This window comes from Mastigoproctus giganteus, chromosome 6, assembly GCF_048544385.1.
Source record: "Mastigoproctus giganteus isolate SK-2022 chromosome 6, ASM4854438v1, whole genome shotgun sequence".
Lineage (NCBI taxonomy): Eukaryota > Metazoa > Arthropoda > Arachnida > Uropygi > Thelyphonidae > Mastigoproctus > Mastigoproctus giganteus.
In genome coordinates this window covers 111,193,566-111,218,533 of record NC_143580.1, presented here as the reverse complement: position 1 = coordinate 111,218,533, position 24,968 = coordinate 111,193,566, and the positions used below count along the sequence as shown (strand labels likewise).

At 37.2% G+C, this 24,968-nt stretch overlaps 1 protein-coding gene across 1 annotated transcript in view; it reads right to left on the bottom strand.

The window, feature by feature from the left end:
* LOC150084509 (acetylcholine receptor subunit alpha-like) overlaps positions 1 to 24,968 on the bottom strand; it is a 483,889-nt gene that overhangs the window by 70,981 nt on the left and 387,940 nt on the right. Inside the window, exon 3 of the mRNA XM_090375255.1 lies at positions 5,002 to 5,046. Coding sequence (XP_090231381.1) covers positions 5,002 to 5,046 — 45 coding nt within the window. The remainder of the gene's footprint in view (positions 1 to 5,001; positions 5,047 to 24,968) is intronic.

Here is a 24,968-nt window from a genome sequence, read left to right as displayed (position 1 = left end):
GTATTTCGAGATAAACATGGCAAGAAATAAGCAACTGAGTGCTGTTGTAATTCTGTATAAAGAAAGTTATTCAATGAGAGGTATGGGGAAAAAAATGAGGTGTTCTTTTAAAAGAGTACAAACTACCATTCGACGATTCAAGGAGACTTGCAGTTTAAAGGACAGACCACCATTAGAAAGACTGCGCCGCGTAACAATGGAAGCACAAGATAAGACGATAACACTTATTCTAAACGCAATCGGTAACGTATTGCATCTAAAATCCCAGCTAAGTTCAGTAGCAACAGAGAGACTCTTGTGTCTATGTCCACTACAAAACAAGTAGGACCTTATAGTCATGTAGCGGTCCGAAAACTATTCACCAGGCAATTGAAGAGTACAAAAATGAAAATACTGGGGTCGCATGAATCCAAATTTGAATTTTTGGGATCCAGATGTAGGGTTTATGTGAGACTCAATTGAAGAAAAAGTGTTGCCACATTGTTTAGTGCCTGCAATAAAGCACGGTGATGGCTCCTTCGTGATCTGTGGTTGCTTCTGTTTTCCTGAAGTTGGCTGATATTGTCTGAAAAACATTCTTGAACATAACGCAATGTCCTCTGGAATTCGACTTTATGGAAGAAATTTTATATTTCGACAATACAATGAATCAAAGCACAGCTCTAAGCTGTGCAGAGATTTCCTAGCAATTAAACAGGAGAGGATAATGCAAATTATGGTGTGACCATCCCAATAGCCTGACTTTAACCCGATAGAGATTTCATGGGATCATCTAGACCGTCAAGTCAGTGAAGGCTGCTCATCTTCACAAAATTTATGGATAACCTTGCAGATCGTTTGGAATGTTAGTCAATACACCTTATAATAATCTCCTGAATGTCCACGTCTGTGTAAGGCAGTGATAAAATCTTTTTGGAGGATATTTTGATGAAAAATCAGTATTATTGTTAATATTAATCATTTCAATATTTTTTTTCTGTAAATTTCGCAATGCTTAATAAAAAAATCTTAAAATACTTTGTAGTGTGCTGTTTTTTTATATTAAACCTTACATCGTCATAGCTAATTTCAAAAAATTCAACGAAACACTTGTTATACGCTATGATTCTAAATTTTTAGGCGAGAGTGTGTCTCAAAAGAGTTTATTTTTGTGATATTAAACATTAATCGTAAGTTATGAAACCATGTAAAACAACACATTTTTATGTTTAAATATATGTCATAAAAATATGATTGTAAAACAGCAGAAAAAACATATCCAATCATCAACTTCAATAGTATTGAAATATTACATGAATCATACCAGTTATTCAACTGTAAGTAAGCAGCTTGCCAAAATACATACCAGCAGTTTCAAAGTGTTACTGAGTTTCAGTTTTCACAATGACTGCCTCATTGTTAAACTGATATTACAGGAAACACAACAAATCTGTTAACTTTTGCCAAGCAAAATGTTTAAACACTGTTGATGGGCATCTGGAACCACTTTCAGACGGATAAGCACGCACCTGATTGCTTAACAACAAATCGTTGTTAATTTTACTTTATGGTGAGATAGGAATTCCGTAGCAGATGCTTGCAGATTCGCTGAAACTTTTCTACCCCAACGAGTATCAAATCATGTATTTGCTGCTCTGGAATTAGAGATGCAGGTACGCTGAAACCATTAGAAGTAAACCGTGCTAGAGGGATATTTCAACGAACTGCCAATGTTTAAGATTATATATCTCGTGCTGTTCAGCTCTTACCACAAGTATCATAAGGTTGTCAAGTCTGCAGGCGTATGGAGGAAGTGGATATTACAAGAGCAGCAATTGTATCCTTTCGCAGTACAAAAATTGTATCCACAAGATATGAACAAACGCCGAAACGTCTGTCAGTGGCTCATTTTTCAATGTACATGTGATCCTGGAATTCTCGAAGCACTCATACCTCAGCCGAAGAAAACTTACAATTTGTTAGTACTCATTATCAATGTATTTGTTTTCAGTATACTCATTATCAAGATGCTGAAGACAAAGCTTTTTGAACTTAACTTAGTCGTAATATCTTCCATTATAAACCACTTTCCCTTAAAAATTGGCTGAGGATGTGGTTTATGCATGATGGTGCACCCGCTCCTGTCTACCTTGATGTTTCTAACTTTAAATTCGGAGTACAATAACCGATGGATTGGTTGGAGCAGCCCTGAACCCAACTTCATCTCACTCCACACAGAATAGCTCTTCGATTATTTTGTGTAGTTAAATGAAATCCATGGTTTATTTTGGCGTACTACTACTCAAGACAACCTGAGAAATGGCATTATTGAAGCTGCTGAAACGACAAGATACGCTAGGGAATCGTGGATTCATCGCGATGAATGCTGCATAGATACAAAGAGTTCACTTTTAACAGCTGCTTTCGATGTTTTCATTTTAGAGATTTTTCGCTTTCTTTTTATGATTTGTAATTTACGATTAATGTTAAATATCTTTTAAATAAAGAATTTCCAGACGTACGTTTATAGGAAGTTTTTCTTATTTGTATCTGTAGAATATATTTGTCCCGTACAATTTTGAAACATCCGGTATATTTCGTATATAATTACATCTTAAGGGAATGAAAATATACAGGTTTCACAAACAAACAAAATGCAAGTAGATGTAAATTTTAAATTTCTCCTTAATAAATTTCACATGAAAATGTGAAATGATCGGTACTTGCAGTTTCGAGATTTAGCCCATCCTTGACTCGATAGACAACATTAGATTTTCATTATGAGTTTAGGTCGATTTTGGTTCTGGATTTCATATCGTCCTGGACCAGTCCAGAGACTAGTTTTATCATTTCTTGATTATGATTTATGCAAAGAATATGGATGTGTGTGAAGAAATTTTACACCAACCTTAGTAGTAGGCACTGGAGAATGTCTGCCCCAAAATGTACGCGAATAAAAGTTTCTCTACACAGCAATCTGTAAATCAGGAGTGTGATTAAGACATTCACACAAATATGGTTCTGAGAATAATAAGAACAGACATTTTGATTAACAAAATATTCCATAAAATATAATGGTGGTGGTGGAGTATTTTTTTTTCTTCTCTAAAACCGTCACTTCCAGGTATACCCTGTAATCGGCTCTAAAGTAAAGGTGAAACATTATTTCTAGTAAAATTTAACGGGCGTATGGCATTTAATCCGTTTAAACATTAAATATCCTACACTTCAGTGTGTTTTGAATGCATTTGAGAGCGTTTGGTTGCACAATTTATGTATTAGGTTGGTGACACGTACCACTGATAGCGACGTTTCAATGATTTAATCTGTAATCTGTATAGAGAATGCATTTTCACTTGAATATAACATCCTAATCGAAACCACCTCATAGAAAATGGATTTCTAGTGGTCATTATTGCCTCAGGTTGTTTGTAGTTCCAATTCTATGCTGAGTTAATACCAGGTAGTCTCCAATGTACGTACACACACGCGCGATCCTTTGTGCCTGTGTTTAGTTTCATCGCTGATTTTTGGGGTGGGTTGTATAATTTTTTTTTTTTACTCAATCAAGAAATTAAATGTTGCATTTTTAACGATATTTTACGTTATTTTTCACTACTGTAAAAATAACATAAAAATTATGTTTTCTTACGTTATTTTTTTATACCAGGAGGCGAGCTTCAAGTGGCATTCGTGTCACAGGCAGGCTTATAGCTGTTTTGTTTCTATGCGGTTTGTATGCAGTATTTCGAATGTGATCGCACCATCGTTTTATAAAGAAGGATAATGATCTCCTTTCTCTGCTTGCAAAATTCGATAATCATACATTGAGCCAATAGCAGTACATCAGCTGAAGGGAAGTAACTCCAGCTTGACCGAGTTCTTCAATTTCTTGAAACAAATTCACTTATGTGATCACTTTTAATTAACCCTAATCATTTCACTGGCATATGAATCAAGCGCAATGAGATCTTTGCAGCTCTTCCGCCAAACTTCAATCATAAAAACAGCTCCACCTCAAGTGCTATAGCTAGACACCGTAGATTACTTAGGTTTAAAGGATTTGGTATAATATGTGATCTAGGAGACCACAGAACGTACTTCTCTTTATGGGTATCATAAACCCAATGGAAATAGAGTAATACTGAAATTCAGTTTTAATTTCTCAATCTAAAATCAGGTTCAACATGTCAGCAAATTTTTCTATACAGTCAGTCAGGCTGCATAAATGATATTTTCAGCATTTTTTTTTTAATGTAGATTGATATTTAAGATTTCAAACAGAATTGTCGAAGCTTTACTCTTTAACTGAAGGCAGGTTTGTACAAAATTAAGAGTGATATGAGAAGCTAAAATTATGACTCGTGGTTAGTAAATATGGAATTTATCTGTAAGATAAGCCTGCTCAACCTGCCCCGAATGTTCAAGACCATAACTTCTTTAAAAAGTTTGATTTGGAGGAGTTTAATGTTTTCCAGATTTGAATCCACTCAAGCCAATGTGATTTGATTTCCTTTTAATATGTAAAGCATATCTGCATATATTTAAAACGTTTAAGCATTCTGTTTTTGTTCGCTTCCCCAGCTTGACCTATCGGTTGTGCAATATGCTGACCACGCCAAACAGAAATTTCACGATGATTTATTCCCTAAGAAAACAGAAGTTCGTTGTACATAGTTTCCTGTATAATGGAATTCGTCACAAGGATTCTGTCCAAACCTTGGACTGTGCAAGTTAGTGGAATTTAAGACATTCTTTATTGAAATTCTTACATTCTGATTTATCACTCCAAAAACAGGTATAATAATAAGTTGATTCCCCATTTATTAGACTATGTTTGTCCTCATACATAAATTACTAAGTTAGTAAAATCCGTATTATCATTATTCTTTTCCCCCATGTTTAGTTTGGTTAGCTCACTTTCAGTATTATTCTTTAATCTGCATAAAAAACAAATATTATTAGCATTATTCCTTCACAAATGATCTTTGAATAAGCATCTCTCACCACCAATAGGCTTACCTGTTCTACCCAGAGGTTTGTCGTCATTATTTGATTTTTCAGGTTCTGGAAAAAATCAATAAAGAAAATTTGTTAAAATAAGTCGTTACGTGTGTGACTGACAATTTCATTAGTTCAAAAAAATAATAAAAATAAATGCTGCAGCATATACAGTGTATAACTTAAGAATAAACGTGCGAAGGTAAATTGTAGAGAAAAAAAGATTAATATCTAGCAGATATAAACTCAAGCAATGCAGCAGAGACTAATATCAATCACTCTAATATAAAAACACCAACGACGGTGGAAATAATTAATTTTCAATTGTAAAAGGACAAAAGCCAAAAAATATATATTTTTAAAAGAGATAAATTTAGTAGCCACTGAAGAGAACAGCTGAAGATCTAAGAGGCAGTGAAATATTACGAAGTTCATCACTAAAACGATTATCTAGATTGTGCTGGATTCTAAAGTAGCTGAAACAGATAAGGTAAAAATATAGTCAATCTAAAATCATTTCATAATGCTCAACGTGGCCAAAATAACTGGCTAAAATAAAGAATTTTGCTGGCTTTAGCGATGTCGAGACTACAAAACATCGAAGTAAGACGAATTCTGAGATGTGAAACATCGCAATAGTAATCCAGCGGTATAAAATAATAATAATAAATAAATAAATAAATAGTGAAAGAGCATTGTATTACCGTTCAAATTTTGATATTTCACTCTTCCTCTCACGGATCTTCAGCCAGTCTCTTCACTGACTTCTAAATTTATTCCTTTTAGGTGTTAAAATTTTTTGCTCTTTTGCAGATGAAAATTTATTATTTCATGGAAGTCTGGTTAGAATGAATTCAGAAAATAGATTACGAGAAATTTTAAAAATTTATTCTTGAATACTCTACTTTTCTTTATCGTAATTTCTATTAATGTAAATAACTGTAAATCTAGTGATTTGCATTACTAGACATTACGAAAGACATATCATTCGCAAATCAAATAAACAGACATTTTTTTTTTTCCATTTTAGTCCTTAAATTGCTTGTGTTCTCTGGTCGATTTGCTTGTTTGGTGGAAGAAAAATTTCCGAAGTTGAAAGGGGAACTTGCTATCTTTACATGGGATCTGCTATTTCGGTCAGAGTGTGAAAAAAGCTCATAAAATTTGCTCGCTTTATTGACGGGATCTGAACCTAGCCCTTTTCCACATACTGTTGGAGGATAGTGATAACCCTCGAGGTCCATTGAATAAACACTTATTATTTAAATAGGTCTCCACGATGTGAAGAACATATTAAGGCATTTATAAGAAATGTCTGGTTTAGCCAATCTTGTAGGAAGGGAATTAAAGGGAGGCAAAGGATTTTCCCTCTAGAGACTCCCGTATACTTTTTCCGCCAGTATAAAAAACTAGCTTTAGAATGGTCGGATTCAAGATTGCTGGAACAGCAATCTTGAATGCAGCATTATTATATAACTCGTGTAGCCTTCCTTCCTCCTCTAGCCTGATTTGCATGAGCTTAAATGATATTTTGATATTTATACTCAACATGTTCGAGTGCATCAGTTTTAAGTGAAATTGTAAAATCAGTTTAAGTTGAATTGCAACAGTGAGTAAAATTTTCACATCAAATTTTGATGTAAAAATTTTACTCACTCGTTTGAAAGCACACACAAAAAAAAGGTTTTAGCTTCAATTTTTGAGGATAGATTAAGACTAGCAACAGGATGGTTGCAAAATAAATTGCAGGAAAGAAACACTTTCAAATAATAGCATTTGAATGTGTTTTCTACAGTTTATTTTGCAACCATCCTGTTTCGTTCTCTGGTTGTTAAACATTTCTCGTTTATGAAAGTAGAATTTTCAAGGCGTGCATTGTTACCATTATCTTGACAGAAATTGTACAGTTGCGTGATTAAAACTGAATCTAAGTAGTGCCTGTATCTGTTACTATAATTTCGAAATAGCAGAGAGATATTCTATAACAAGCCATTCTGGTTTTAGTTAGTTTATGCTACTCTTCCAGTCAGAATCATTCGTGAAAGAATTCTTCCAGTCAAATCATTCTGACTGGAAGAATCAATGGTGAGAGGAAGAAGAATATTATAGCTGGATGATTTGAAGGAATGGACAGGCAGAACTGTGGAACAATTGTTTCATGGTGTTTACAACAGATGCTGATCGCCAACCCCAGATTTGACGGCAAACTATGATGATGATGCTGCTGCTCTGTCGATATCGGAAAACTTTTTCGGTTCGAACTCGCTTTAATGGGCCTCTTTCCGGGATATTGTTTTCTTCAGTGAATAGAAGGCTGCAGTAGCCGATGGTCAGGCAAAAGGTGCATAAGTACGCTTGCTTTGAGTGACTGGGGTTCAAACCTGTGGCTGCTTGAACCCCGGTCTCTCTATCTTGTGAACTCCTCTGACTGTGTGATTGTCTAGGAATATAAATAGAACATTTATTTTGAAGATTTACAATTACTGCGAGAGTCAAACTACTGCATGTTTACCAGTATGCATTTAACTTTGTTTTCAGATGAAATTTTAATTAAGAAATGGTAATTGCTTATTCTTAAAGATGGACGCAATTCTTTTAATAAAGCCATTGTAATGATATTAGCATTTCCTTAAAATGCATAACAAGACCACAGAATTCAAACTGACACAATCCTCGTTTACCACTGCAGCCTACTTGCTTTGAGAGAATTAATGCCATATGTATGTAGCCCACGATGGCTGATTGTCGAGGCAAGTGCGCCCGCTTCACAGTGTAATGGCCGCAATGATTCATCGTAATGGCATGGACCATACTCACCACAGCAATAATGAAGTGTGAACGCACGCAGGAAAGGATTATTGGATCACTGCGATAATCGAGAAATCAATAGGAATTGCTCTTTCATTATAAGAAATACTTTAACAAGAGTAATGATTGCCAATATTAACCCTCCCCCCTGCAGACAAGAGCACCCATCTTGATCGATGAGATAATATGGAGCTTCCCGACTATACTTTTCGGAGGTAAAATGCCGAAATTAACTCTTGATTGTGTATGGACTTATTCACTATTGAACAGTCCACACTGATAGTGTCTGGATGTATTCATTCTGGACACCATCAATTTAAAATTTAAGTGTATGATATTGATAATTAGATCATTATAACAGTGATCAAATAGACAGAAAACAGGAAAGTTTCTTATAAAATAACGAAATAGTACTTGTTTTATATGTAGCTAACGGAAAGGTAATTATTTCAAAGTCACAAAACTGGGCTGTTGAGAAATTTAGAAATGAATTTAGAAATTTCACGCACGCGTGCACCAAGGACAATGGAGCTTAAAGAATTTAACATTATACAGGCTGTCGTTTTCTTCTATAGTTATTCTGCAGGTGTACAAAGAAATGAATACTACAGGATACGATAAATTGATCTGAGAGTGACCAATGATCTGAAATGACAAGCATATTACGTTGAAAAGATTTAGTTTTGCTACAAGATGACATACTCTATTATAACAGGTATGACGTTTTGTCAGAGTTCGTTTTTACGCTACAGGGAGAACTATCTGAAAGAATATCCAACATCAAGGAATGTATATTTCATGAGATTCGATTTCTCGTTGAAAGCCTGAAACTTGCTAACGATTTTATACTGAGCAATCTATATTTCATAAAACGTATGTCTAAGGCAAACTTACGTTTATTGGTGCACGAATGTCTACAACACAAAAATAATGCTTCGGACAGTTTGGAATGTTATCGTAAATCGTGAATGTTTGTCATTCTCAAAGGAAAATGGCAAATTCATATGCAGTTCAGACACAACATCAATAAAAACAGAGTTTGAACCGAACATTGTAAAGCACACTTGCTCAAAAATAATTTAATTCCGAAAAAAATTCTGACAATACAGTACACGGTATTTTTATAATAATTAAATTCACTAATTCCGAATAAAGCAATAGAGCAGCAAAAATTTAAATTAGGATTAATAATAAAAATATACTGAAGACGACACACACACGCTGGCGCATTTATAACTCCTTTAGCCAATCATTTTTGTGTGGAATGAATTTAAGTCCACAATTGAGTGAATTTCACTTCATTCAAATTATATTTGTATATTGAAACCTTAATATTTGTATTCATTCTCATTCCTTATTTAAACTGTTCTTTTTTGATAGTGTGTACGTTATCATCCCAAACGTATTCGGGTACTCCTTCCGATGGCAGTGTGACAATGCGAAAAATTACTATACGGTGAAAATTCCCACAAACAACCCAGAATTGTGCAATGATGGCGCTCGAAAACAGATGTGGCTGTGAATGCTAGAAAATAACTTCTCATCCTCACATCCAATCCAGTCTTGTGTGAATCAATTGCAGCATAACATAAGTTCTGCGAGATTTTACTGAACCCCTGGGGACACTGGAATTTCAGGCAGTAATTATGTGGAATAAGCAGCAAAACAAGCCAACCACTGAAAACATGGACAAAATTTTTGTTAATATTGACAAAATATTATTTCTTAACATTAGTAAACATTCATCCATATTTTTAGAGGTTAGCTGCTTGGACTACTTACTTAGACCTCAGTAGTCTTTGTTGCACTAAGTATTTTCATCACCACTACTGATAGAAGTGAAATGAGTCCCAGGCGTTGGCAACTAAAACATGTAAATATAAAATATTACCATAATTCACATAAATAAATAAGCGTATATCGTGCTATATGAGCCCATTTTGAAATTTTCAAAGGGAAAAGTGGCTAATAATGGCAATAGATGGAAGAATTTATATCCATCTTTTTATTTTGTCGGTAGACTAAAAAATAAAAAAAAAAAACATGGCAATAAATGGCTTGGCAATCTCTTTTAGACTCTAATATGAATAGGTCTTTTGCAGTTACAAATCGTGCTACACATTGTAGAGATCTGATCTGACGGTCGTGGAGTTTAGAGAATACCAGTAGAACGCTGCTTACCATAATACATCCTCCCAACAATACATTTCGGAGGAGGAAGGCATGTCTTGATGCTGGGTTGCTGGCATAGTTCGCTATTTCCCTGGTATCTGAACTTACCGGGCTTATGTATTTCCCCTCATGGAATTAGGTATTTCATGTTCCAGCACTATAAAGCGCTATCCCATAAAAGACAAACTTGTATGCACATCGTTTAAAGAAAACAGGTCTGCCCGATTAGCCTAGAGGATGCAGTCTCCATATAAATCATGTACAACACCGGTCTCGAAGATCGGATCCAAGAGAGACCAGAATATCCCATTTCGCATTCTGTTCGTTTCACTTTCGAATTGCTATTATCATGGGCACCCTCGTGGACAGTGTCTCTATTCTTTCGCACTGTTTGGAAAAGAGCCGGGTTGATAGAAGTGGAACTCGTGGATATTTTTTTCATGAAGCCAATATTGGGTTTTCTTCATGAAATTCGGATTTTTCCTTCTCACAGAACAGGGCGAACCAAATACAGTATAGATCCAGACTGCAAATGCGATATTCGGACGCCTCATGGCTTTAACTGCTTCGGCTCATATGGTAAACAATGATAGTGCGGATGATTGAGAATGTTCTGCATAGAATCATTGCTATCAAAAAGTTGAGCCTACGCGTTAATTTCTTTAATAAATATCCATATATTCAGTATTATTAGTGTCCGAATAATACTAAGAGGATGGTGTATATAATAGCAAAAATATTAGTATTCTACCTTTACTGTTCTCAGTACTGTCGTACTATTAATTACGCGGAAGCTAAATGCCAAATTAATGAACATGAACAAGTTTAGCTCCACATAGGAGCCAATCCTCCAGCGCCATCTGTAGATGTTTTTTGTGTATGCCTTGTATTTATTGCCTTTCATGTGAATCAGATTATTTAACAATCAAAAGGCTATTAAGGGTGTTTAAATTGCTGCCTTAAAATTAAAAATTGACAAATTTTATCGCTTAACATGTCTTGATAAAAATGAGATTATCAGGTGCATTTTCTCGTATTTATCCATCAATCACGTCTTGTGCATTAAAATTGAATTCTTTTTTTTTCATTTTAGCTTTTTTATAATCTAATTAGCGTTTTTATTATCTTTTTATTTTTAGTGCTATCTCTATTGATGAAAAATGATGGAAAACAGTACTTCTTAGCTATTTTGAGATATTTATTTATGTTTATAGGGAGTTACATTGCCTAAAACACTTAATACAAAAAACTCACTCTACTCATGGTAATATTAAAGCAGGATTTTACACTTATAAACGGAATCTAAATTAAGAAATTGATTGGATATCATTGGTTGAATGAGAATGTGATTTTGACTGAGATACAACACGTTTTGTACAGTTGTAAGCGAGAATTGGCACTGATTCCATAATGAAATTCTCTATTGGGGTTTTAATTCTTCGCAAAACAAGTTGTGTAATATCGTGGATAATATTATGTAATATTATTATGCATTGTTGTTATGCGCATTAATCAGTAAATTTGATTAACTGCTCAGCACAGCTAAATACAAGGCACTTATTAAAATACTGACAGGAATGAACTTCTGGAAATTTAAATAAATTTTTGTTTTTACACATTAATATCTTCAACGGGAAGAATGCAGGGCGTGTTGGATGTTTTTTAAGAGATGGGAATTTTTAATTCAGTGATAAATGGCGATTACGTTTTTTATTTCTTTTTTCTTATTTTATCGCCATTATATTAAACGAACAATGTGGCGGCCGTAAATATTGTTCTTCGAACTGAGCGTGCTGCGCTGTTGAAAAGTTGTGGAATTCTGGTTAAAAAAAAAAAAAAAAAAAAATCTAAACACTTCTCTACCGCTTGCATTAATTATTTTGCGTTGACCTGTGAGTTAAGGAAGCGGGCGTAAGTTAAAAGGCTTCTTCAAATCTTTTCTCTTTTATTTTTTCCAGTTATTTTAGTTTTTTCTTTTTGTGTGTGAACTCCCTTACCATTACTTTCGCACTCACTTTGGCGAGGCTTCCTTCTTCACTGAGACTAACAAATCCCATTACTCGACCAATATACCTATTTCCGTTTGGTATAAATCGTATGGGAAACGTGGCAGCTGCTCGGACCATTTTTCTGTTTTTATGTCTTTTTCTGGTAATCACTGGTGACACCAGTACCTTATCTTTATCACTTAGAGGCGCCTTTTAGAGGGCTGTCAACCGTTTCCATTTCTAAAATATTGCCTTTCTTAATCTTATGGGTACCCTTCGGCTGTTTCAAGTGGCTCTTGAAGCATAAAAAATAGTCTCCTCTAGTTTACTTGTTTACCATGCATTCAACGATAATAGGTTTCACTGTTTAACAATATTTTAAAACTGTTTTTATTAATAGACTATAATGGTATTTGGTAAGATCCATTTAAACTGGTGGTTTTTTCCCTTGCATCTTGAGTGTGGACGAGCTAGTCCTTCTTGGCGAAGGTTTGTCCTTCCCTCCCCCGGGAAACTGTGTTTAATCCTAAAATAAACAAAGCGAATATAGAATACACCCTATTTGGAAAAACAAAGTCAGTCACTAGGACTACAATGGCTGCAATTAAAATAGCTTAGTTACTGTAAAATCCCCCTTTTCAATTGTCCTCTTCTTTCTTTAGCGCCATCTATTCAACCACTGTACAGTGGGTGGCCACTTTATTAGGTATATCTATCTAATAGTGAGCAGCCCCCAACCCCAGCCCTAAGAAGATTTGTCGTAGCATGGACTCAAGGAGGTTCTCAATTAGATTGAGATCTGCGGACTGGGGAGACCACGGTAGCAGACTGAATTCACTCTCATGCTCATGTTCCTGGAACTAGTTCTGCACAATTATCGTCTTGAAAGAATCCATTCGCATATCATACTGCAGACATGAAAAGATGCGCCTGATCGGAATCAATTTCCAGCAATATGTTTCTCCACTGGAATCAAGGGGGTTGATATGAACCAGAAACCCCCCTTCCACACACACACACACACACACACACACACACACACACACACACACACACACACACACACACACACACACACTATTTCTGATACCAGCTTGCATTTTTGACTCCCTGACAGGATGGGCCAATGGACTCATGTTGTTTTTGATAAATTCGAGTGCCATATCAGTGCAAACCAGCAGGAACCTGAATTCGTCAGCCCAGACAACTTTTTTCCACTCCTCTATCATCCAGTATTGGGGTTCTGTCCATGCTGACCTCGCTAGAGCAGAATATCACTCTCGTCCTCAAGATGGGGCAGGAAAAATAACTAGCAAGCTCAAAAGATAATTCTGATTACCTTGATCTGCAAGTAAATAAAGGTAGGTATTTAGACACAGTGGTTATTTGCAGATCAAGGTAACAAGAATTACAATGATTTTACTTATGAATTAATGTTATTTAGTTAATAAGTCAAACCTTTGTGAGCTATGCAACGATGAAGTAGCAGTGACAGCAATCGGTGATGGAGTGGTGAGAATATACCACGAAACGTCTGATTTCCACTTGTATGTAATATACAACTAGGATGAAATGAAATGTTTTATTATTATTTTGACAAATTTAACATTACCTACGCAAATGCTACTCAAGCAACATCTAAATTGGAAAAGCTTTGCATTTAGAGATCCGTGTTGTTCTGTACTTGTATGCGTTGAATATAATTCTGGAAAGAACCAATATTGAACAACTTTAGAACTTGTGAAGGAGATATTTTCGTATGATGGATTTTGTTGCGATGCCCATGTTCTTGATTTATTATTTTATTTATTTATTTTTTTTTTTGGGTAGATGAATTATGAATTGTGATGTCTTGGAATTCCTTTTTTCATGTAATAACATAGACCTTTATAGATGAGATTAAGCTAAATAGGTAAGGTTCCCGATATAACTGGCAATGCAGACCATTTGTGCACATCAAAGCCAAAAGGTATCTTTGAATGCTATTCAAGCGAGATTGAATACTATTCAAATCATTCGTTCCATTCCTTTCTAAAACGATCAGAAGTTTCACCATGCTTTTAAAAATTTCTAGACATGACTGAGGTCTAAAAATCATCAAAACTGAATTTTCTATCGTACAGTTTTCATTCCAAATAATTTCTTACAACTCTTGCGTAGCCAGTTTCATCTGAAAATCCAACAAAGATTGCTGTTTCCGAAATATTCATAATGGCTGCGCCAACTGTTATGTCACATTCAAAATCGCTTAAATTTTTCGTCTTGCTCATTCTCGCATGGAACATACATACCTATCTGCTGACATGTGCTTTATAATGCATGATATGAACACGCACATGACACTTTTAATGAAGAGCGCTTCGTTTCATGAAAACGGCAGATCTGCCTAATAAAATAGTCATTTCTCCCAACAAACCGACCGTAATAACATAGTACACTCTTAACAGAGTATACTTATTTATTTTTTTTTTTATTTCAATTATGTAGTTGATTCCAGGCCAAAAGACATATTCTGTATAATTTTTTTCAATGAAACCCAGAACACGAGAGGTATTAGAACCTATATTACCATGGGCATAAAGTTGAAAGAAGATGCATGTTGACATTAGATTTCACCTTCTGTAGATTGTAATTCTTAGGAAATATATATGAAGGACGGTTGTTCTAGGAAACGGAAGCTGAATGAACAAATGAGGAAGAAGAAACGTGAGTTTGAAGTTGGACAGTAAATGGATGTTGGCACGTGTTCGGACTGTTTTGAAAGAGAGAGCGGGAATTATATAAGCCAATTAAGAAGAACAGTGCCCATGGAAGTATGTGTAGAAGAGGCATGCAGCAGAAACAGTACGTCTATGAGAAAGCGAGTGGAGAGACTCTGTTAGAGAGGAGTCATTAACCTAACTGCCCTTTTCTGAACGGAATGAAGAAGCCTGAGAGAGGTTTTGGGGGCACTACCCCAGGCGAATTTGCCATTTGTAAAGAGTGAACAGCTGTTTGGAAGAAAAGTGACGACGCCGAGAGCGCAAGAGAAAACCAAGTTTTTTAGATGCAGAGGAAGCAATATTTGTAATGTGCTTGGGCCAAGAGAGAGTAGAAGTCAGGATAATTTCCATCTGTGACCTTGCCTAGAAATTGGAGTGTCATTGAAGATAAGCATAGGAACGGAAGAATCCTTTTTGCGAGATATAAGACAAAACTGAGTTTTAGAAGGATTGAAATCAACTGAGTTGTCTTTGCCCCAATGGACAATTACCTGGAGATCGGCATTTAAGTAATTGATAGCAGATTTTCGAGAAATTGAAGCTGATTGAGCAGGACAAGATTTCCCAAAATGGAAAATAGAATGCAATGTGCTATCATTGGCAAAATTATGGATAGGATTTCCAGTCAATGGAAGAAAGTTCTTAAGATATAAGAATATAAGAAGAAAAGAGTGGGGGAAAGAACTGAACCTTGGGGGACATCAGCATTAGTGGAGAAGGTAGAAGACAGAGAGCCATCTACCATCACCCTCAGTGAGCGATCAGAGAGAAAACTGGATAACCAATTACAAAAAACAGTTGGCAAACCATAAGATGGAAGCTTGTTTAGAAGACCTTTATGCCAAACACGATCAAAAGCCTTTGGGATGTCAAGTGCAACTGCTCGTGTTTCACCGAACCTTTCCATTGAATTAGTCCATAAATGGGTCACATAAGCCAGAATATCACCAGTGGATCGACACTGACGGAATCCATACTGGCGATCGTTGATCACACGGAAGGTTTCTAGGCAGTTTAAGAGTTGGCGGTTATTTGATTTCTCCATTACTTTAGAAAGAGTAGAAGTAATTGCAATGGGACGATAATTGGATGGGAGGGATTTGTCACCCTTTTTAGGAACTGGCTAGATATGAGCAAATTTCCCAGCAGGCGGAAAAACACCTTTGGAATAAAAGTGAAAAAAGGCGGCAAAGAACAGGAGTAAGTTCGGGAGCACATGTTTTGAGAACAAGTGGAGAAATACAGTCAGGACCTGGAGCTTTCTTAGCATCAAGCTTCGTCAAAATCCTTCTGACATCCTTTTGACGGAAGACCACAGGAGGCATTGAATGAAGCGTGTTGGGAATGGTGGGAGGTGTTTAACAAAGATCATTAATACATGAGTTGGAAGAAAAATGGGTTGCTAGCAGGTCAGTTTTATCCTTGGCTGAAGTGACAACAGAACCATCTGGTTTGGACAGAGGTGGGACCAGATATGGACAACGATAATAGTTCTCTGCTGTTTTCACCAAAAGAAAGCAACTCTTCTCGAGTCTATCATCATCTCAACAACAAGGAACGTACCTAACACTTGCACTGTCTATCGATATCTAAAAACTGATATTACCTGCCATCCCCTGTTTTTTTTTAAGCTGATACCCCAGTTTGAGCAGCTAAGCGTACGGTATTAGCTAGCACCCACTGGTATAGCACTATCTCCGGTGGGTGTGGTTTCCGTCCTTCCTAGGACAGACAATGACTGGTGTCTTATGGTTCGTGTGCCACAATGTAAACTTCTGATTAGTTGCGTGATGTAATTTGCTGTTACATGTGATGTGGACATGTTACAGGTCCACATCACACGTAACAGCAAACATGTAACAGCGTGATGTAATTAACATCACTATGACTATGTATATCATTGTATATAATATGCATGTATGTATATATATATGTAGCGGATTTACCAGTTTCTGGCTAGGAGCCGCTTGTTGTTTTGTTAATAAAGTTGTAGCAGTGGCATTTGATGCAAGAAAGCAAGTGTATGAGCTTATGCAGCATCAGCCAAAAAAAAAAAAAAAAAAAATCACACCATTCCCTCCAAATGCCTGTCCAGTTCCTCCTTAAATTTATTCAACCTATCAACTTCCACAATGACAGATGGAAGTTTGTTCCAGCAATTCACCACCCGCTGGCTAAAGGCAAATTTCCTCACAGCTAATCTACATCTGTCTTTCCTTAATTTGAATTTATGCCCCCTTAGGTTCGTAATCTGAACAAGTGGAAGGATCCCATCAAAATTCAGCGTGCTCAACCCATTCAAGGCCTTATACACCTCAATCAGATCACCGCGCAGGTGCCTAGTCTCCAGCCACTGCAATTTGCAGAACTTAAGCCTCTCTTGGTAAGAGGATCCCTTCATTCCCCTCACCAATCTTGTTGCCCTTCTCTGTACACGCTCAAGTAAATTTACATCCTTCCTAAAATGAGGCTTCCAGACCTGTACGCAGTACTCAAGGCGTGGTCTGACCATTGCCTTATACAGAGGGATAATCACCTCCTTTTCCCTGCTAGCAGAATTCCTATATATCATTGACAAAACCCCATTACCAGCCCTGGCAGCCTGTTTGCATTGCTCAGAAAACTTCATATCTGACTGCACAATTACTCCCAGGTCTTTCATTTTTACCACCTTAAGTGTAGTACTACACAGTTGGTACGTTTCTCTGGGGTTACTTCTACCCATATACAGTACTTTCCATTTGTCAAGGTTAAACTTCAGTTGCCACTTCTTAGCCCATCTTCCCAAATTATCTAGATCCTGTTGCAGTAGCACACTGCCATTACTGTCATTAACAACCCTGCCAACCTTTGTATCATCTGAAAACTTCGACATTAAGCCTGATATACCTTCAACAATATCATTGATAAATATACAAAACAACAGTGGACCTAACACCGAACCCTGTGGGACTCCACTAATAACATTAGTCCAAGAAGAGTAGCACCCATTGATTATCACCCTCTGTCTTCTCCTACTTAACCATCCTTTTATCCATTGTAGCAACTTACCCTTAATACCATTCTGCTCCAATTTGTACAATAGTCTTCCATGCGCAACAGTGTCAAAAGCTTTCCTGAAATCCAAATATATGATATCAAAATTATTTTTTTGCATCCAGTTCCTCTGTAACCACATCATAATATCCTATCAAATTTGTGAGACAAGACTTTCCCTTAAGAAACCCATGCTGTGTCTGAATTATTGCTGCAGTCTTGTCTAGATGATCCTGCAATGCATCTTTAACCAGTGACTCCATTATTTTACCCGGAACAGAAGTTAAACTAACTGGTCTGTAATTACTCGTGTCACCCTTCGATCCCCCTTTGTGAATTGGGGATACATTTGCACATCCCCAGTCCGTGGGAACCTCCCCTGAGTCCAAGGACGCTCTCATAATTATGGCTAAGGGTTTGCTTAGTTGCTCTGCCGCCTCCTTTAATATAACTGGATAGATCCCATCCACCCCAGGTGCTTTTCTTATGTTTAACTTCAACAATTTCTCCTCCACTTTGCTTTCAGTTATTCCAAAATCATTAAGTATCCTGCTACAATTTGATAACCTTCTGCCATTTTCAAACCTTAATAATTCCTCATGTGTGAATGTAGATGCAAAATACTCATTCAGTTTGTTTGCTATCTGAGCAGGATCATCAACAGTCGAACCATCGATGTCAAGTGGACCAATCAGATTCATCCCCTTCCTTTTAGAGTTTATATAAGTAAAGAAATCCTTGCTGTTTTTCTTAGCATCTTTTGCCAAGGATTTCTCGTAATCTGCCTTCGCCTGCCTAACCTCCTTTGTGACCTGATTACAGACTAGCTTATATCTGCCATCCCCCAACAGACTAGCTTATATCTGCCTTCTAAGTCGCTTGATAATTTATATGCATCCGATACATTTTTCAAGTAAAGTAAGGATCTAATGCTTTCTTAACATCCAGATTGTTCAAAATTCTTCTGACATCCTTTTGAAGGACGATCACAGGGGGTATTGAATGTAGTGCACTGGAAAGGTAGGAGGTGGTTTACGAAGGTCATCAATACACGAATTGGAAGAAACTTAGGATGCTAGCAGATCAGCGTTATCTTTGTCTGAAGTGGCAATAGAACCATTTGATTTTGACAGAGGTGGAAAAGTGAGATGGACCAAAGTTGCGACAATAGCTTTAGAAAGATGCTAAAATGCTCGACTACACTTTGGACAAGAAGCAACTTTTCCATTTTAGCCTGTTCGATATCATTTTGGACTGATTGATAACTGCTTTACAGTTGTTGCGAAGTTTGGTGTAGGCAGAAAATAAACCTGGAGAACATCCCTTGAACATACTATATATTGGAAAACCAAGATAAAGGACGACATTTTAAGGTACAGTGAGGAATAAAGGATTTCATCATTAAAAGTATAATTTCACTGACACGATCTGAGTAAACGTTAACATCAAAAGATTTGAAACAGTAATTCAAACAAGGAAATGAAGAAAATCAATCTCACAGGTCATCACCGTTTTGCATTCTTGTAATGCCAAACAACACGAGGTTGAGAATGGCCACGAGAGAAAGTCTGCATTGGAAAAGAGACCTTCCGCAGGTTGTGATCTGAGGTGCCTAGAGGATCACTTACGTCAACAGTGTATTTCAAACGGTTGTTTGTCAGAAAAAGATCACACATGTTTGGGATTATAGCCTGCGTGTTAAGGATTGTCTCGTATTCTGGTAGCTAAACAAACAAACAATCTGGGCGAGGTCATTAGTAATTGCAAAACATCAACATCTCGACTGGGTCCGTGTGGCTAGAAAACGGAAGCCAGCTGGAGTTGTGAATATTAAAATCACCAAGGAAAATTACCTTACTGTTAGAAACGTTGGACTGACTGGAGAAATTCAGAGTTATAAGTGATTAGTGGAGTTCGGAGAATGATAAAGGCAACAGATGAATTTGACAGAATGTGGTAGAGAGATTTTACGCCAGAGAAAATCAAAAAGAGAAGATTCGAAATTCCTAACTCTTTCGCAGGAAATATCAGAATGGACATATGCACAAGTACCACCTTTTGAAGCGAAAGGAATTATACAGCAAATAATTCGAACAACTAAGGTGAGCAGTGGTTGCATCAACCGAAAGCTGGGATTCTGTTATAAAAAGTACATGAGGTTTGGCAGAAATGGACATCATTGAGAAGAAACTGTGACCACGTATATTTGCGAAGTAAACGAAGAAGTGTTTGGGAGGTTTAAATCGTTTCGCAGATAAGTTTGTTCTAATAGTTCGACAATTCATGATGTATTTAGTAGTAAAAAAGGTGGGAAGGAGTTGCTGTATGAAGTAATTAAATATTTGTAAATGGTGTACGCATGACATGACGTACCCAGCTCCTTGATATAACGTTGCCTCGACAATGCCCCCACATACACGCTACTCGGACTTCATTCAATCACTACGTGGCATAGTAGACGCAGCGAAATTATACACTAGATGATCAGGAATCCTTCTATAGAGTTACCAGTACGTTCGGTCCGGCAGACTATCTAGCGGCCGACTTGCGAACACCGTTTTAGATCTGTACTCTTGAAATGTAAGGAGGGTTAGATCTCGCCATGTTATCCATCATAACCTCAAATCTCAATGTATTGCCCTCGGTCATCTGGCACAATTCCTCACTTACACTATATCGATTCCTTATTCAGTTTATTAGGCCATGTTCCTCTGTTAATTTTACTCGACTCAAACTCCAAGTCTGCATTGTGGCATAGTTCTTTCACAGATGCTCGGGGATTACTGCTTGAGGATAGCATCTTCTCCCATCAGCTTACAGTCTTGAATCAACCAAACCAGCCATGTACCTTTTCTAATTCCCTGGGTGAATCAAATATAGACATTTCTCTGGCCACAGCCCGTATTGCTCCTTATATTACTGACTGGCACGTAGAAACTGACCTAACAAAAGTAACCATCGCTCTATCGTCTTCCTACTGGGATCAACTCTTCCCCTTCAACAACCTCTTCGTAATCTCATACGTTAGTCTCTTAGAAACATAAAATAGGATCGTTTTAATCGTTCCGTTCTCTCTGACTTGCCTGAAGACAACCTAGAAACTTTTAATTCTCTTACCACCCAACAACTAGCATTGAAGATTCAAAACATTATCATTACTGCAATTGAGAAATCTACGCATAGAAAGAAGCTAAAAACTAACTGCACACCTTGGTGGAATAACGAACTTTCTTCTACTCGGAAACTTGTACATAAAGCCAGAAGAAATTTTCAGCGCAAACGGCGTACTTGGCCTCAAGAAGAAGTCAACAGATTATATGAAGAATACAAAACTCTCAAAGAAAATACGTAACATTGATTTATTAAAGCAAATTGCAATTCGGGTACAATTTTTGTCTGCACATCTGGGAATAATAATCCTTGGAGCGTCATATAATTGCTAAAAATAAAATGATCCTGGGTGACATTTTTAACTCCATTACCTCCAACAGTTTGGAAACTCTTACATTATTTAACCCTAGGGGCTCACTTCTGGTGAGTATGGGCTTGGCACACCCAGGTTTCTGAGCTAGATATCATTTCTCTCTCGGGGTTATTCAATTTTTTTTTTTTTTTTTGAATGGTGCTTCAGGCTTCCTTGCACCATCGTATGACTAATGATGATAATAATAATTAAGACTCCATAAATGCCATAAAGATGATCTCACTATTGACACTTCATACCATCTATCTATTCGAGATTCAAACCAAAAATACCTTCCTTTAGAAGAAACGTGTCCATTCACTGCAGAGGAACTTACTTCAATCCTGAACAAAACTCAGTCAAACAAATGTCCTGGCGATGACCTGATTGATAATATATTTATCAAACATTTTTATGACTTAAGGCCCAAAGTTCTACTTAAATTATTCAACAACTGCTTAAATACTGGAGTTTCCCAAACCATGGAAACACTCCATTTTTAAGATTTTACATAAAGCTGGTAAGCCACTAGACAATACCAGATCCTACTGCCCCATAGCCTTGCTCTCTCACCCGGGAAAAGTGTTAGAGAGACTAATCGCTAATAAAATTACCATACTGCAGGGAGCTACAAGCTCCACATCCTCTCTTCAATACGGTTTTAGGCAAGGGCTTGGATGCGAAGACGCCTTATTAGAACTTAACCACCTTATTGAAAGCTTCACTTCCAAGTACGGTATTGCGATCTTTATCGATTTTGAGGGCTCTTTTGACTCTTTATAGTGGGAGAGCGCTCTCAGTAGACTCCGTTCCAATCATGCTCTCCTCAGCTTTATAAACTTGTTAGAAACTACTTTGCTGATCGCACCGTCACCGTCGTCACTAAAAGCACGAAGATTCACAGATCTGTCTCCCGTGGTTGCCCTCAAGCATCAATTTTGGGTCCCTTGATTTGGAACCTAGTTCGTGATGATTGGCTGCTTAGGGCGACTGATTTTCAAAACGTTCAACAACTTGCATTTGCAGATGACCTTATTTTGGTGAATGGAAACTCAAGATCTGATTTAGAACTCTATGCCAATAAAGTACTCTTTGAACTATCGTCTTGGTCCTCTAAGAACAAATTTAAATTATTCCCAACCAAATCGAAGATCATGATTTTTAAACACAAATTAGGCTAGGACAGACCACCAGTTGTTAAACTTGACAAGAAATCACTTCCACTTGTCCGAAGCACCAAATTTTTAGGAGTCATCATCGACGACCGTTTTTCCTTTACTGAACATATTCAACATCTGTCCGTCAAAGTTAGGAGTTTTATCGCAATGCTGCTCCAAATTACCAGACAAGACTGAGAATTGAACACTAAAACCCTACATCTATTTTATAATGCTGCCATAATCCCAATTACGACCTATGCTGCCAGCCTTTGCTTTAGGCATATTGCACTTAAAACTGTACAAACTAAGTTATCCACTATTCAACGTTGTTTTCTCCTTAGCCTACTCCACGTTTGCCGAACAGTATCCACTCCAGCTCTACAGACTCTTGCAGGCACCATACCACTTGACCTGCATGTTGTGTTTAGAGGGCTTTGCTTTTACATCCGCAGAGGCATTTCTACGGAATTTCAGGGAATTCCGTAGAAATGCGTCTGCGGATGTTTTGTTTTGTTAACCCTCAGGCTGATCCCAAAACTGAACGAACCCGATGCTGGAATTTGTTAGTGAACCCCTGGCAAATTAGATGGAACTCTACCGAAAAAGGAGCCAGTGCCAAAAAATTCATTCCCGATGAAAGTAGCGTAGTTAAGTCCAGTTAGTATGTAGGAGGGCGAAAACCATTTCAGTATTAGTAATGGCCGCATGGTGCAAGAAAGCCTATGGCTTATGCTGCACAAGCCAAAAAAAAAAAAAAAAAAATATTCGAACAAAACAATGATAAAAACAAAATAAATTAATAATAATTAATTAAAAAAAAGGAAATTAAACCTATCATTCCACGCGCCTCCCCTACCCTAAGGCACCATCCAGATGACCCTTGAATTTACCCAAACCGTTGGCCTCTACCACCCATGAAGGCAACTTTTTCCAGTAATTTATAACTCGCTGGCTAAAATAAAACTTCCTGCAGTCCAATCTAAACATTTCCCCCCGTAACTTGAATTTATGTCCCCTAGTTCTAGCATCATTTATAATCTTGAAAATTTCGTCCTCATTCATTTTACTGATGCCTCTCAGAGCCTTAAACACCTCAATCAAATCTCCTCTAAGGTCTAGTTTCCAAACTCTGCAACCCACATATTCGAAGTCTTTCTTCATAAGGATGCCCTTTTGCCGATCTCACCAGGCGAGCTACCCTTCTTTGCACCCTTTCAAGAAGCTCGATGTCTTTCTTTAGGTGCGGTCCCCATACTTGAACACAGTATTCCAAGTGTGGTCTAACATAAGCCTTATATAATGGGATTATCACGTCCCTATCTCTACTTGCAAAAGTTCGATAGGACACCATGGGCCTTCCTTGCAACCTGTTTACAATGATCAGAGAATTTCATGTCTGACCGTATCGTAACACCCAAGTCCCTTTCCTCCAGTACTGGGTTTAGTTGAACTCCACCAAGTGAATAAGTTATTTTGGGATTACTGTTTCCCAGATGTAATACCTTACACTTTGTTGGATTAAAGCATAGCTGCCATTTTTTGACCATTCCTGAAATCTATCTAGGTCTCTTTGAAGAAGCTCAGCTTGACAGTGATCATTAACTACTCTACCAATTTTAACATCATCTGCAAATTTAGACATCACGCCCTCTATCCCTTCATCAATGTCCTTTATGAAAATTAAAAACAACAGTGGTCCTAATACTGATCCTTGAGGAACCCCACTCCTTACATCAACCCAATTTGAGGAATAGCCATTTATCACAACCCTCTGCCTCCTGCCCTGAAGCCATCCTTCTATCCATCTAAGGATTTTCCCAGTGATTCCAACCTGTTCCAGCTTATAAAGCAACCGCTCATGTGGGACTGAGTCAAAAGCTTTGCTGAAATCTAAATAAACAATGTCGAAATTATTCCCTAAATCCAGCTCGTGAGTGACCCTTTCGAAATAGCGAACCAGATTTGTTAAACATGATTTTCCCTTTACAAAACCATGCTAAGTATCCTTGAATTTCAATTCGATCCAAATGATCCTGAATTCCACCCTTGATCACTGCCTCCATGATTTTCCCTACTACTGAAGTCAGACTGACAGGTCGATAATTTCCAACTTCACTTTTAGAGCCACCCTTATGTATGGGAGATACATTTGCACTTTTCCAGTCTAAGGGAATCTCCCCAGAGTCTAGTGATGCTCGCATAATTAACCTCAATGGTTCAATGCACTTGCTTGCCGCCTCTCTTAAGATTATAGGGTATATTCCATCAACTCCAGGAGCCTTACTGGTCTGTAGGCTCGAAAGTTTTTTTTATTAAATAATCTTGCGAAATTTCAATATCATTAATTACATATTTTTCTGGTGGATGTTGCGCTTAACGCAAAACTCTGCCAATTCAGACTTTCTAATAGTCTCCTGTCGATGTGGGCTACCGGAAGACTCTTTTCACGTACTTTTTGAATGCTCCATTTACGAGGACTTAAGATTGTCTCTTAAGGCAAAAGTACCAAACTTGTGTCCCGGAGGTGAGATGATGCTCATTTCTGTCAACAATTTCCAGGCCCTTCAAACCTTCTGCAATGCTGCTTTTAATCGCAGGA